Source organism: Sinocyclocheilus anshuiensis, unplaced genomic scaffold (assembly GCF_001515605.1).
Source record: "Sinocyclocheilus anshuiensis isolate Anshui unplaced genomic scaffold, SAMN03320099.WGS_v1.1 scaffold51, whole genome shotgun sequence".
Taxonomy (NCBI): Eukaryota; Metazoa; Chordata; class Actinopteri; order Cypriniformes; family Cyprinidae; genus Sinocyclocheilus; species Sinocyclocheilus anshuiensis.
This window is the reverse complement of record NW_015548296.1, coordinates 204437-219920: the sequence shown is the minus strand read 5'-3', so window position 1 is coordinate 219920 and position 15484 is coordinate 204437. Positions and strand designations below refer to the sequence as shown.

The following is a 15484-nucleotide window of genomic DNA, read 5'->3' as shown; positions in this document are numbered from 1 at the left end:
CAGCTTTCCGTTATGGGTTGGCATGCAATCATACTATCATTTCCCATGGTTAAACATCACACAGTAGTGCCATACAACACACACAACCATTCGTCATTTGAAAGAAAGATCACTATTTTAGAAAATGTACTTCATATCTGAAATGGAGCTGGTTTGTCTGGTTAGAAAAAGCTACAGAACAGGGACTGCTTTGACCTGGATAATCATAAGGCTACTGGATTGTTAGAGCACCTCGACATACAGGGGTTGCACTTTCAACTTGTAGGTTATTGATTTAAAGATCTAAATTCAGTTAAGAATGGAAAGGTTCAGTTTTCTTCATAGTTTTCCTTTTTTTTATTTTTATACACAAACATCAATGCCACATGGTTAAATTGGACCCTTTCTGTGAACTATAAGGTTGTTCTTCTCAAAATCAAACTGAGTGCAAAGTAAAGCAAATCGGAATGCAAAATCTTTAAGCACAAATTGAAAAAACAAGCTACTGTGGTATGTTTAGCATTTAACTTACATGCAGTTTTACATACCAATGAGGAATGGAAATACTGACAGAACTACGGTCTAAAGCTTTAATTTCTTTCCCCCTTTAAAAAAAAGTTAACCAATAAAACTTGGAAAAATGTGAGGTCAATATACTTGACAAACAAATGCAAAAATGCAATATTTATCCAGTAGCAAATTTCACAGCATGCAAATCAACTATTTTCAAACAGAAATTTCCTTGTGAGTTATGTTTATATTTCAACAAGGCAAAATCACTGACCCTGAAGTCAAGTCCCTTCAAAAGCCTTCCCTGCATATAAAATTGTGTGCCATCATTTTGGAAAGAAACAAATCTTAGAGGCTTATGCAAAGAAATTCATATTCCTCAAGGTTTGTCGCTCTTGTTCAATATACTGTTCATGGTTTTGTTTTTATGCACCCACCTATTTTACATAATCAAAAATCTACATTCACTCTGTTCTGTTTGTCATTTCCTGCAGTGGTTATATGGAGCAAGTTAATTCCACAATTTCAAGCCAAAGACTCAAGTGTTCATCCCTTTTTCATGATCAGGTAAATGCCACAGCCAATGTGAAATTACCCAACTTTACAGTACAAAAGCGGTGCTCGCTACTAATTCCTAGGTAAATCTCTGCAAAATCTGATACAAAGAGACATAACTAATGTCACGAGACACAACATAGCTCAAAATTGAGTATATATAGAGAAACATCTTAAAAAGAAAATAACTTAAATTTCCATTAGCATTCTCAAGAAGACAAAATGGGACTTAGTAGTTTCATGGACAGCAATTTTCCAGAAATCCCCCCAAAAATATGGCGCATGGAAGTCATTTATTCTTTAAATATTACTTTATACCAGTCCTTGTGTCACCAAATGTCTTTTGTCACCCAAGAAACGTTTTTTATAAATCCAGAATCTGGTTCACGTGGTGCACGGTTCCCCACCAGAACATTATCAAGTGATGACACTCCATCACCGAGTCTACACGTCTCCTGGGTAGGAGAATCAGCAAACACAAACCCCCACTGGGGGAAACAGCCTTCTGAGCAGCTGGGCATCTCCAACTCCCGACCCATAAGCAAAGACAGACACAAACACATGCACACTGAAGGACACAAGTAGAATCCTTCACTTCCACACAAGTCTTAGCGGTTTATGTCAGAGCTTCTAGCGCCAAGCTGGTGCCAGCCAACCCAGCGATGGCCCGGGGTGAGGTCCTTCAGTTGGATGATGGTTTCACCCAGCAGGGTGTTCTCCCAGAATGCACCCTCGCTCAGTACCCGCAGGTGAATGGTTCTCTGCTGCAAATCACCACGTGGAATCTTGTCATACACCAGCTGCCAAAAGAAAAGTCGAAGTGATGTCAGTCAAGACTCATCATTAAAATAAAGTGCATAAAATAAACATGCCTGCCTGCTTTTTTCCCCATAGGAATTTTTAAAGCCTTTGTTAAGAGTGTCTTTCTTCAGTCGAAAAGAAATTAAGGTTTTTGAGGAAAACATTCCAGGATTTTCTCTCCACATATTGGACTTCAATGGTGGCCAATGGGTTGAAGGTCCAAATTGCAGTTTCAATGCAGCTTCAAAGGGCTGATCACGATCCCAGCCAAGAAACTAATTTTCTAAAAAAAAAGTAACATTTATATACTTTTTAACCACAAATGCTCATCTTGCACTAGCTCGATCTCACGCATTATGTAGTTACATCAGAAAGGTCACGTGTGATGCAGGCGAAAGCACCGACTCAGTGTTTACAAAGCGAACGTGCAAAGAAAGTCAAACACTCTTTACAAAAAAAAAGGTAAAACAATCTGCAGCACTGAAACTGCAATTTGGACCTTCAACCCATTGGCTACCACTGAAGTCCAATGTATAGAGAAAAATCTGTAATGTTTTCCTCACAAACTTTAATTTCTTTTGGACAAAAGAAAGAAAGACATGAACATCTTTGATGACATTTTTAATCTGGAAGTGAACTAATCCTTTAATGGCTCTGAGGGATAGAACTACAATCCCATGAAGCATTGCAAATGACAAACAAATTAAAAAAAAAATCACAAATCATTAAAAAAAAAAATTCCTTATGAAGAAAAGATTTTTACTTTCGGAGCCCAACTGTTAAAAAACGAGTACCATCTAAAATTGTTGTTTTCTCACCATCTCATTATAAGTGGGGTTGCATGTTCGCCGGGCTGCCTTGGTCTTCCTCTTGCTAGTTTTCTGCGGGTCTGGGAGGAGGTACAATTTGACGTATGGATCAGGATCTGTTCCGTCCTGCAAGGGTTGCTGAAGAAACGCCCATAACACATTGGTGAGTGCCAACTCAACCTTTTTTACGTGCATTATAAGCATATGCATATGAGTAACGTCAAACACTCACCAAACCTCTTATGTGCATCACCATAATGAAAAGCTTGTCACTCTTGTACAGAACCGAGAGCTTCACTTCACCTGCTACTGTACCGGGCACAGGAGCCCAGGACACATCTGGAGAAGAGGAACTGGATTTAGTGTGGACAAGTGTGTGTGTGTGTGTATCTGACTTGCAAGGTACACTAAAGGTGAGTCAGGTAAATAAAGTAATTGGATTTCCAGAGCTCAGACTGACAGAACATGAACCTATTGAACAGAGACCTTTATCACAAATCAGATAACGTGACTGCAACAGCTGCCACAAAGCAGCTTTTACTCATGATGACATTTAATATGTAACTAGTTGTGATAAACTCAGGGAGTGAACTATGGATGCGTTTACAAAATGTTTGATGCCATAGACCAAGTATGTCAGTGCATTAGGCTTATGTTGTGTGATTGCATGCACATTGCACTAGTAGTCAAAAGATAAAACCCTGACCAAGTACTGGGTGTATCACTTAGTCACAGACATGGTCACATGGACTGCAGCTGATTGGCCCATAAACAATTTCTTTACACTAACTCATGCTGATTTGCTGTGATGACAGGCTGAACTGCATGACCTTTGAATCCATCACATATGTAAGCATGTGTAAGGTGAATGATTCATAACAAGTGTATGTGGGTGTGTATAAGACAAATAAGGAAAAGAAGCATACCTGCTGGTTTATTATGGAGAGCATTAACAACAGTTCCTACACTTCCTGCCCGTTCATCTCTTGGTAGAGGGTGAAAGAAGGTGTAGATCAGGTCACACTGAAAAAGAAGAGGGTTATGTTACGTTACCTCATAAACAGGCACTAAAATAAGCAGGTGTACAGTCACAGTAATAGTATGTATGCCATGCGATCTGGTCGCATTCTTAACATGTACAGCACAGAGCAGAGAAAGTGAAAGTGTTCACCGTTTGGCAGCTGGTAGTGCCAGTTCTGCCTAAATACTGATATAGGCCTGTGGGTGGACTGTTTACAGACAACATGTGTCTGTTTTCACAGAACATGGACAATTTCCAAGAAGCATGCCAGTCAAACTGGAACAACTCGCATTAATTATTGCAAGCTGTACACATTCTATTGACTATTATAATTATTCAGAAAAGAAAAGGATGGTGGTGTGGTTAGTGAATGAAAGCTTGCACTTCACAATATAAAAGTGAACTTTTATTTTCAATTGCACTACTGTTGTAAAGCTTGGGGTAAGAAATATAAGAAAGTAATACTTTTATTCTTCAAGGATGCAACAAATTTAAAAGTTAAAACATATAATGTTACAAAAAAACAAAAACAATTTCAAATAAATGTGGTTGTTTTTAAACTTTCCATTCATCAAATCATGAAAAAAAATTGATGGTTTCCACAAAAATATTACGCAGCACAACGGTTTTCAACAGAGATAATAATAATAATAAAAAATGTTTCTTAAGCAGCGAATCAGCATATTAGAATGATTTAAGAAGGATCATGTGACACTGAAGATTGAAGTAATGGCTGCTGAAACTTCAGCTTTGCCATCACGTGAATAAACTGTTTTAAAATATAAAAAAAAAGTTAAGATTACAGTTTGTAGTACTGTATTTTTATCAAATAAATGCTTAGTGAACATGAAATACGTTTTGTCAATCATACCAACCCCAAACATTTGAACCTTAAAGGGGTCATATGATGCTGCTAAAAAGAACATTATTTTGTGTATTTGGTATAATGAAATGTGTTTATGCGGTTTAAGGTTTTGGATTTGAGACTTTAGTCTTTGCAACTTTACAGATCTTCTTTATGCACCAAGAGCTTGTAACACTCCAAAGAGAAAGGAAAAATAGAAATCGCATCATATGACCCCTTTAATATACATGGATTATGAGAGCAAGAATTATATATAAAGACCAATGATGTAAGCGGGGGTCAAATGTTACCTGTGCCACCTCTGGAGCAACATGGATCAAGTGCCAAACATATCCATTTAGCTCCTCTTTTCTCCTGTCTGCCAGGGCCTCGCCTCGAGACCGGCCAATCACAAAGCGGCTGGGGAAGCTGTGGGAACATTACATTAAGAGCGGTATGTAATTACATGAAGAGCACTGCTACACGTGGCTTATGTATTGCCACTCAGCCAGTACTACATGACCCTGAAGGGGGTTATTTTGCAATAATTGGCTGGTTGAATATTACCATTGCTCAATACATTGATACAAACAGTACTGGGAAGAAATGTACAATGAACAGCTTTATAGACTATAGTTCAACATCTTTTAGACTAAATATATGCACTGATAACAGAAACCTGCAGTAGTTTTCACTACAGTTAGAGGAGTTTTTTTTTTAAAAAAGGATAGTTAACCCCAAAATGAAAATTTTCATTATGCCCAAGTTGTTTAAAACCTGTATGAATTTATTTCTGTCCCCACTGACTTCCATAGTATCCTTTCTCCCCCCACCCCCATACTATGGAAATCAATGGGGAACAGCAACTGTTTGGTTATCCACATACTTCAAAATATCTTCTTTTGTGTTCAACAGAACAAAGAAACTCATACAGATTTGGAACAACTTGAGGGTGAGTAAATGCTAGCCGCGGAGCTAAAGCTAGTGAGCTTTTGATTTGATATAATTCACAATTCTGTCAGGTTTCAACACTGTACCTGGGTAGTTTTGAGGAAGGGAAGATGAGCTGCAGTTTACTGTGAAGTTCATGGAATTCCTCAAAGGTCCTTTGGACTAAAGTTGACCCCTGTTCCCGCTCCACTTTCACAACATAAGACTGCATGAAGGGAAAAAATACATCAACACTGAGATGCATATAAATGGATTTGGGCTAAAATGCAGCAGACTTACATAGCCTTTGCTTGGAGTATAGGTTTTGATGTGTCTGCAAACAAACAGGCTGCGAATAACTCCATCACTCTTTAGAGTGTAGATGCGTGGAACCAGTAATTATGTCCCCACTGGATGCAACAAATGCCTCGTTTATAATGGGTTTTAATGTTTTTGTCTCATCACAGTATGGTAAGGGGCATAACATTTCAGTCACACGTTTGAGGTATTCGGCCAATCACATAAACACATTTCATTACACCAAATACACAAAATAATGTTCTTTTTTAGCAACGTCATATGACCCCTTTAACCTCAACTCTGTGGATACATCCTAAAAGTACAAACTAAGAAAAGTATCTGGTGTTATCTGTGAACTCACCAGGCCAAGCAGGTTGAGAAATAAATGTGCATGTTTCCTAATCAGATTGTAGGCCTCACAACACAAGTCTACAAAGTCATGGAAACGGCTGGATGGCTTGTCACCTCCATTGATGACATATGCCATGTCAGACGTAAACACAAAAGGAGCCCGGTCCCTATAAAAACAAAAGATTAAAATCTGTCTTAACACCCCAGATCTGGTTTAGCTCAAAAACATTCTTCTGTTCCTTTGTAGAGAAACAATATGAAACAGGTTGTTGCAGGTTGTCTACATTGTTCTGAGACAAAAACTGTTGCAGTGATCAAAATCTGGGACAGAGGAATTCTTTTTCATGTTCTTTTTGTGCTCCTACCGTTTGATGTTGCCAAACATCTGTGCGTGCCCTAGGAACTTGCCGAAGTCAATGTGGAACATGTGTCCGCTGGTCTTCAACATGATGTTGTCATTGTGGCGGTCGCAGATTCCTAGAATGTATGTGGCCACACAACAACCAGCGCACGAAAAGATGAAGTTTTCCACCGCCTGTGAAAAAACAACAAATCAACAGAATTAGTTTAGAACTAACCTCTTTTAGTCAGCAAAGCTATAAATCACCAAATGTGAAAACTAATTTCCATATCATTAGGACATGCAAAATAAACATGATGCAATCCAATGCAACTTAAGCAGGCATGGATCATTTTCACGTCATGGCAAAAGACAGTTTGCACATACATAATGGTTTAGCAAATGCAAATGTAGTGTGATGCTACTACAGAGCACAGCTGTACCTTTTCATACTCGTCCTCAGTGGGGTTGTGTTTCTGCAGCCAGTCTGCCAAAGGCCGGTCTTTGAAGGAACCAGTCACTCCATGCTCAACTTGGATCTTCCTCAGGGTTTCTGCATTGGGAATCATCTCTACCATGCCTAGACAAGGGCAAAGAGGTTTTATAAAATGACTTCCATTCACATCCTTAGAAAAATTCACATTGTGTACAATTAAATCTCGGTCTAGATATTGTCTATATAGTGGGGTATATACATATAAAGTAGGAAATGACCCTAAAATGAATTCTAGGATGGCAAATACTGTAGTTAACATTTGGAGGATGGGCATTTACCTCTGCCTCGTCCAGTAGAGAAGCAGCGGAAGATCACCATCCTCATATCAAGTCCCTCTTGGATCCAGATCTTATTCATGATCCGAATGATCTGGAGCGTCAGCATGTCCTGCCGCAGGTCATCTCCAGACTGAGTGAGAAAACCCACGACCAAGACAACATCTGAAAAACTGTTTCAATGCAGAACCAATGATCCATAATGTACAAAAACATGAGAAGGCGGTACCTTAAAGATGACATTGATGTTGTCTCCTAAAGGATCCTGGTTCTGGAACGAGAGCTTGAGAGGCACTGCATTAGAGTTGAAGTAGGAGCAAGACTACATGAAGACAGAATGAGAGATACATTTTGTTTCTGATGTGTCAACAAGAACAATACAATGACCTCCACACGCTTGATATAGAAAGACACAACCTGTACCTGTATGTTGATGTCCTTGACTAGCAGGCCCGGGTTCAGGGGAAGTCGACAGGTGCTGTTCATAGAGAAGAACTGTTTGACCTCCTCCAGCCCCTCCCGGAGAATAGCCTGAACACCAGACAAAAGACAAACCACGATTATTGTGCTGACCAGGCTGTCTGGAGAACATTAAAATGCGTCTTAGGGATCAACAATCAGTCTTTGGCACAGACCTGTTCTTTCAAGCTAAAAATAGTAGGAGCATTACAGCCATCAACCAAATGAGAAATTTAGAAGCCAGCTCTTTTTAGCAAATTATTTTTGTAGGTAATTTTCCTCATCAGAAAACCCCCAAGGCTCTATTTAAATGTAGTCACATGATCACATGAGACATCTTTTACTCTTTAATACCACATGCATTTAAAAAGACATTTCCTGTGATCGGATATTAAGGGGAGGCCTTATGATGAAGTCCTACAATTTTTGCAATGTTCACTTGATTGGACCTTCTGAAATAGATAACTGTTGTTATTGTTAACTAAACAAATCTAAAAGTATTTCAATTAATTAAAAAAAAAATTAAATTATAAATGTTTCTATGACAGCTAACTCAACTAAATAAGTACTAAAATTAAAACTAAATTTTTTATCTGAACCCGAATTCTAAAAGAAAAAAGGCAAAAGCACATACAATGACATTTAAACTAAAATTAAAAAGAAAACTGAAAATAAATAAAAAAATCACAGCTAATGCAAGATCTTAAAAAATACTATAATAGTAAATAAATAATACTAAAATAACAATGCAGGTGTAAATGAGGAATTGTGAAGCTGACCTGTCTGGATGAAGGCGAAGAGTCTCTAACACGCTGCGCCACTTTAGCCAGAATGTTTACCAGCCAGCTTTGCCCATCAAACTCATCCCTCAAACCACGACCAGAACAGCAGAGAAGAGCCGCCAGCAGATACTGATACCTCACGCTAAACTGAGAGTCCTGAAGAGTATCTTTCAGCAACCTACAAAGAGACAGACAAACGAACATTGACTAAGTCCTATGACTTTTATCAGATTTACAGTGAGATTGCTTATAGGGAACATGTAATCTGCTATTAGGAAGCTTTAGAATGTTTCACATTGTGACATTTTTCAAGCAATTAAGCACCCATTTCTTATAACTGTGATGCATCTAGTATTACCTTTCTCATTTTTAAATGATGATTCTTATTACTTTACAGTATTTTTTCCTTTCTTAGTAAGACATGTTTAAATTTAATTTAATATAAATGTATTAAATAAAAGCAATAATTGTTAATTATAAGGCAGTACAACATATGCTACCATGATGCATAAATACTTTAAAAAATTAGAAAGATTAATATATACATCTTTATAATGTTACAGTAATAAGAGAATGTGTATTTTATTTGTAGGGAAATATTAGCTTAATTTTTCTGAATAGAAAGTCACCATGCAAAATCCTAATGTCATTTTTAATAATAATTATTCTTAATAAAATAATGTATTTTTCTCTTAATTTATTTATTTATTCACTTTTTAACGCCATGCCAGCATCAAGGTATACAATTAACAAAAGGTTATAAAAGTCATTTCAGATGTACACTAGACAAAAATTCTAAAATACATTCAGGTGATACATTTTTAAATAAATCAGTTAGACACACCTCTGAATAAAACTGCTGTCTATTTATTTTTCTCTTAAAAATGACCTCATCTATACAGCAGGTGGAGCTGTAAGCTGATTTCATAGACACTCAATCAGTCAGTATGTGAATCTACATGTGCATGACTTTAATGTGTATAAAAATTCTCCTGCATTCATGGTGCTGACAGGTTAATCTCATTACTATATAAGGAATCAAATCTCATCAGTTTATATAGACGAATCTTGAATGTGAGTGCACAAACCAGCATGACCTGATTTATCAGTATATGTGCTCTATATAAGGGCACTGGGTTTTTAAGTATAATCAGAGGGTAGAGGACACACCAGAAGAGGTAGTGAGCAATGCGCACATCCCCGATGGCCCTCCTCAGCAGAAAACGCACCAGGTGGCTGTCCAGATAACACTCGTACTTCAGCGCCTGCACAAAGAGAAAGTGTTTGAGAGCAGTTTGTTGGATGGGGTGGGTGGGAGAACAAAAAGTACGGGAGGTAAAAAAGATAGGATATAGATCAAGGTCAATGGGAAAGGATGGAATAGAGTAAGAGCATGAAAGGAAGTGAGATACAAGGCCTTTGTTACCTGCACTAACTGAGGAAGGAAATCCAAAAGCTCAGGATCAGAGATGGAGTCCATCCACTGTACCGCGGTCCGTCTGCACTCCTGATCTGGAAACCTGGGACATTAAAGACACCATGAAATCAAAATGGACATTTCGTTCTTTTTTTTTTTTTAAACGAAAGTGTACTTTTATGGTGCTGTTTTGGCTTGTGGGCACTATAAAATGCATTTAGAAAATGTATATGAGAAATATCTGGGACACTTCAAAACGGTTGATGGATTTACATGGTTTCGTGTTGGTCATATATGGTCATTATCCAGTTCAAGCTGGTTTAGGTGGTTGATCAGTTGTGCTACCAGCTGGTTAGGTCGAAGTCAAGGGGACAGGTTCACTGAAAACTGAAAATTCTGTCATTTACTCACCCTAATGTTGTTCTAATTGTGTATGACTGACTTTCTTCTGCTAAACCTAAAAGATGATATTTGGAATAATGTTGGTAACAGTTTCGGTTCCCATTAGGGCCTTTCGCACCACAGGAACCTTTTCATAGTACCAGAACTAATTGTGGAACTACCCACTTTTTGGCGTTTTCGCACCGCCGGAACTGGGAGCGATTTTACTACCGGACTGCCTTTTTCCAGAACCAAATTAGCTCCTACTCCGGAGCAGGGTCTAACCAGCACAAGCGAGACACAACAAAAACACAGCTCCGATCACAGCATCCTCCATCCTGTTGTTAACGTTGTTTTTCTTTGTTTCCGTTGTTGAACGCCGTGCACAAATGACGTCGCTGTCGACCGGTTCCTAGTACACACTGTCGGTGCGAATGCAACCCTTTAAATAGTACTGGGAAATAGTTCGTGCAAAATCGTCCCAGTACTTTAGTACTGTACATTTAGTTCTGGAACTAAAGCGGTGCGAAAGGCCCTATTGACTTTCATTGTATCAGCAAAAAATACAATGGAAGTCAATGGGAACCGAAACGGTTTAGTTAACAACAATCATCAAAATAACCTCTTATGTTCCACAGAAAGATAAAGTCAGGTCTGGAATGACATAAGGGGATGTAAAAGACAGAATTTTCAGTTTTTGGTGGACTACCCTATCTTGGTCAACCTTGTTAGAGCTAGTAGACCACCCTGGTGGTTCTTGGTTAAGCTGCTTTTATTTTTAACACCAACAAAGCTTTAAAACCATGTCAGTAAATGTTGAGAGTAGCCATTGGATATCTGCGCTCCACATGTGCTCTTCTGGACAAATCTAAAGGTTAATTCTTCATGGGCTACTCAAATCAGCCTGACTGCCAACCGCTGAAGGACAGGCAAACTCTGCTTAGCTTCCAGCTAAACAATGAAGCAAGCTGCTGCCATGGTTACCATAACACTCACGTGGCATTCAGCAGGCCTAGGGTGTCCAGGTGGTTCATGCATCCCCACTGGCGGAGCAGGGCATAGATGTCAGGCAGACATGCCCACTCCCAGCTAGGCGCGCTGGCCAGGACCAGCGGCAGACGACTGGCTTCCACGTGGCAGAAATAACGCTTCTCCCACAAAAGACGCCGGTCCTCTGGAGTCAACCTAGATGAATGGATCAACAATAAAAGTTAGCAAGTAAGAGTAAACAAATGTGTACAGCACTCTCAAACTTCTAAAACAAATATTTAAATAATAAATCAGTTATATAAAGAAAAAATAAAGACATTGTATATGTATTTTATGTACATTTCTACATACAAATATATAAAAATGTCTTTATTATATATCTTATGTCAATAAATTATGGCACTTGCACGAGCATGCAACATGCTGCAAATGGAAAATAAATATTTAAAAAATTGTTTATTATAATAATTTATTGAAAATAATGTAATAATCAAAAATAATAATAAAAGTGTTTTAAATATATATTTGTTTTAGATAAAATATTTACTTTATTTTAAATACTTTTCTCTTTATTTTGCAACTTATTGCATGTGCAACGGGTTATATTTTGAGATGCACAATAAATACAAAATTGCAAAATGAGCTGTACAAGTTTTGTTGTTTTTATTTCATGTTGGCACAAACGAAATTGTTTATTTAAAATTATTAATTTAAAATAATTAAACAAAAAATTTTAAAAAATTAAAGTGTGTTTTATATATACAGTACACCGGTATTTAATTATATAGATATAGATAGATATATATATATATTGATATAAAATATTTATTTTTATTTTAAATATTTATTTTGCTTTATTTTACAACATATTGTACGTGCCAAGTGCCATCATTTGACATGCCTAACACATTATATTATGACAATATATAATAAATGCAAAATTGCAAAATGTATCTAAAATGTATTTTAAAAGAGCTGTACAAGTTTGTTTTTACTCCATTTCGGCACAAACAATAAACATCTTGTCAAATAAAGAAATGTATTATTATTATTATTATTATTATTCATTAAATATATTATTTTTCATATTGTTTTTCCAATCCATCGGTCTGATGGTCGGTTTCATGGAAACGAATACATATCTACAGACATTTCTCATGACAGCTCAAGCATACAGCAAACATAAAAGTCTTTAATGTTGTTTCCAGACAAGCAGCCATGGTTTGCAATCTGTCATCTACATGACATCATAGTCCAAAAACACGATTACCCAATCCGATAAAGAAAGTAATCTTTCTATCTTGACAAAATTAAGACACTGATACAGCAATTAAGACAGCATAACGTGTCCAGGAAGGTGTCCGTGCGTGGGCTCTCACTGCAGTAAAGGATGGAAAATAACCACACTCAATCTCTAGGTAATTTATGCTGCATATTTTCTTCTACACTGATGCACCAAACCCACAGAGTCCAGAGGTAAACACTACAAAAAGCCAAGTTAAACTACTGAATTTTCATGAATAACATTTGAAAACAGAGGATCGACAACAGCTAGCTATAGACTGTACACACACCATCCCTGCTTAAAAACACTTCATGATGTGTTTGCGTCCTTCATCCTAGCATGTGGTTGGACATCATTTGTTAAAGCAGACACACATTATTAGCTCCACTGTTTAGCTACTGTGTTTTTCTGCGGGCTTATGAACTGATGTTGGGGAGTGGCTTCTCCCTCTAGGGATGACAGCCGTAGGGCAGGACCCCTGGATCAAATTACCGCTGCTCCTGCTGGGCCGTAATCATACAGAGTCAAACAGCTCAATATACTGGGGGAAGGGTTCTGAAAGCCTCATACGGTCACACCCACACTCTTCACGGCAACATGCAAACACTACTGTCATTAGATGACTACATATCCCACGATTCACAGGAGGCTGGAGGAGTATTGATTTCTGGCTGCAGTTGCCCAAGGCAACCCAGAGGCCCTTCTGCGAATCAATCACTATAGAAAAGGACAACTTAATGGGCTTGATCTAATACTAAATTTAATAAGTGTTCTTGCTGGAACAAAAAAGAGAGATGTCTAGATTTGTACAAACTTTTGGGTGGATAGATAAACTTTCCAATTTAAGGGTGTTGTGGGTGTTTTTCTAGCATGTTACCATGCAATTTTTAGGGTTTTCTGGGTAGCTGCTAGGGTTTGGGGTTCAGAATTAAAATAAAGCATATATCTAAATATTACATTAAAATAGAAAAGTTATTTTCAATAGTAATATCTCACAATATTACCATTTACTGCATTCAATTAAATATTCAAAAAAGATTTTTCAAAAACCAAATTTAAAACCCAAATTCTACAATGGTAGTGTAAATTTGTTGGATTTTTATTTTCTTTTTGCCCATTTTATTGTTCACAAGATGAAAATCTTAAATCAGATCACCCCTCAAAAAAAGCTACACAATGAGGTATAATTTGTCAATAGCACTTTCTATAAAAAAAAAAAAAAAAAATGAAAATGAGCAACCATAATAGGAACAAATGTTTCTAGAATCGATAAACTGCCTTTAAACGCCCACCATGGTTTATATATTTACAACCAAAGAGAAGAAACATTAACTCTCTGCTGACACAAGCCAGATCAGACAGTTCACACCCAGTTCAAATGCTCAACCTTTGATCTGAGAGCTGGAGATAATTTATGACTGAATATTTCCAGGCTGGTGTGGCTCCAGATTTTACAGTGCAGCAAATGTTTCAGCGCTCCACAGGCTCTGAGCACCAGAGGCAGAGCGGAAAAACAGCTGAAAGAGAAAGAAGAGGAACAGAGCCAGCTGGGGAGGATATCCACATCAGCTGTCTAAAGTTGACTGTAACAAAGTGAGTACTGTAGAGCACCAAGCCCTGCTGAGCACCAGAAATGTCCTCATATTCAAACATAGGGAATAGAATAAACAAAGACCTGACCCATAAAAGCACAATAAGGAAATGATTTTCACATACAGATAATAATTATATATTCCATTTAATGTAATATAATAGCATCATAATAATAGATATTAAACATTATACTATAAAACTCTATACGGAGTATATATACTCTATAAAAAATTTTTTAAAGCAGTCTTACTTTCACCAAGGCTGCATTTACGTAATCAAAAATACAGTAAAAACATTATTTCCCATTATTATCATTGCTGAAAGCAGTCGTGCTGCTTGATATTTCTGAGAAAACCCCTATTGATTGATTGATTGTTGTTTATTTTTTGATAAATAGAAAGTCGAAGAAAAAAAAAAACAGCATTTATTTGAAAAATATTTTTTGGAACATTATAAATATATTTGATGTATACATTTTTTTATGTTATTTTTGATTAATGCATAAACACTGCAAGTAAACAATAAAACAAGTAAAATTATCTGCCAGTGGGGTAAGTAAAATACTCTTGTTTTAAAAATATTTTACTTACCCCACTGGCAGATAATTTTACTTGTTTTAAGCAAAATGCACTTAATTTTGTTTTTTTTCCCCCTGGAAACAAGACTAAATATCTTAAGTCACTTGGCTTATCTAGTAAAATAATTTTGAGATATTTTGACTAGAAACAAGACAAAAATACTAAGTAAGATAAGCCATTTTTTGCAGTGAAAGTATTCATCTTTTTTTTCTACTTTTCAATAGTACAGCCGTGGCCAAAAGTTTTGGCAGTGACATAAATTTTGTGTTTTGCAGTTTGCTGCTTCAGTATTTGTAGATTATTTTCCCACATGTTTCTATGGTATACTGAAAAACAATGATAAGCATATCATAAGTTTTAAAGGCTTTTATTGGCAAAAAAATATATAATGAGTCAATATTTACAGTGTTGACCCTTGTTCTTCATAACCTCTGCAATTCGTTCTGGCATGCTGGATATTAGCTTCTGGGCCAAATCCTGACTGATGGCGATCCACTCTTGCCTTATTAGTTCTCAGAGTTGTTCACAATTTGTGGGCTTCTGCTTGTCCACTCGCCTTTTGAGGACTGACCACAGGTTCTCTATGGGATTGAGATCTGGGGAGTTGCCTGACCACGGATCCAAAATTTCAATGTAATGATCTTCGAGCCACTTCTTTATCACTCTTGCTTTGTGACATGGTGCTCCATCATGCTGAAAAATGCGCAGATCATCACCAAATTGCTCATGGATTGTTGGAAGAAGTCGCTCTTGCAGGACATTTTGATACCATTCTTTATTCATGGCAG

At 37.1% G+C, this 15484-nt stretch overlaps 1 protein-coding gene across 1 annotated transcript in view; it reads right to left on the bottom strand.

Annotated features, from left to right (window-relative positions):
• Positions 1-343: 343 nt before the first annotated feature.
• LOC107655997 (phosphatidylinositol 4-phosphate 3-kinase C2 domain-containing subunit beta) overlaps positions 344-15484 on the bottom strand; it is a 47274-nt gene continuing 32133 nt past the window's right edge. Inside the window, 17 exon segments of the mRNA XM_074186890.1 lie at positions 344-1844; positions 2664-2792; positions 2887-2993; positions 3581-3677; positions 4831-4948; positions 5557-5675; positions 5750-5876; positions 5998-6267; positions 6466-6635; positions 6884-7020; positions 7215-7344; positions 7441-7533; positions 7635-7742; positions 8450-8630; positions 9623-9717; positions 9879-9972; positions 11247-11435. Of these exon segments, the coding sequence (XP_074042991.1) occupies positions 1653-1844; positions 2664-2792; positions 2887-2993; positions 3581-3677; positions 4831-4948; positions 5557-5675; positions 5750-5876; positions 5998-6267; positions 6466-6635; positions 6884-7020; positions 7215-7344; positions 7441-7533; positions 7635-7742; positions 8450-8630; positions 9623-9717; positions 9879-9972; positions 11247-11435 (2356 nt within the window). The 3' untranslated portion in view covers positions 344-1652.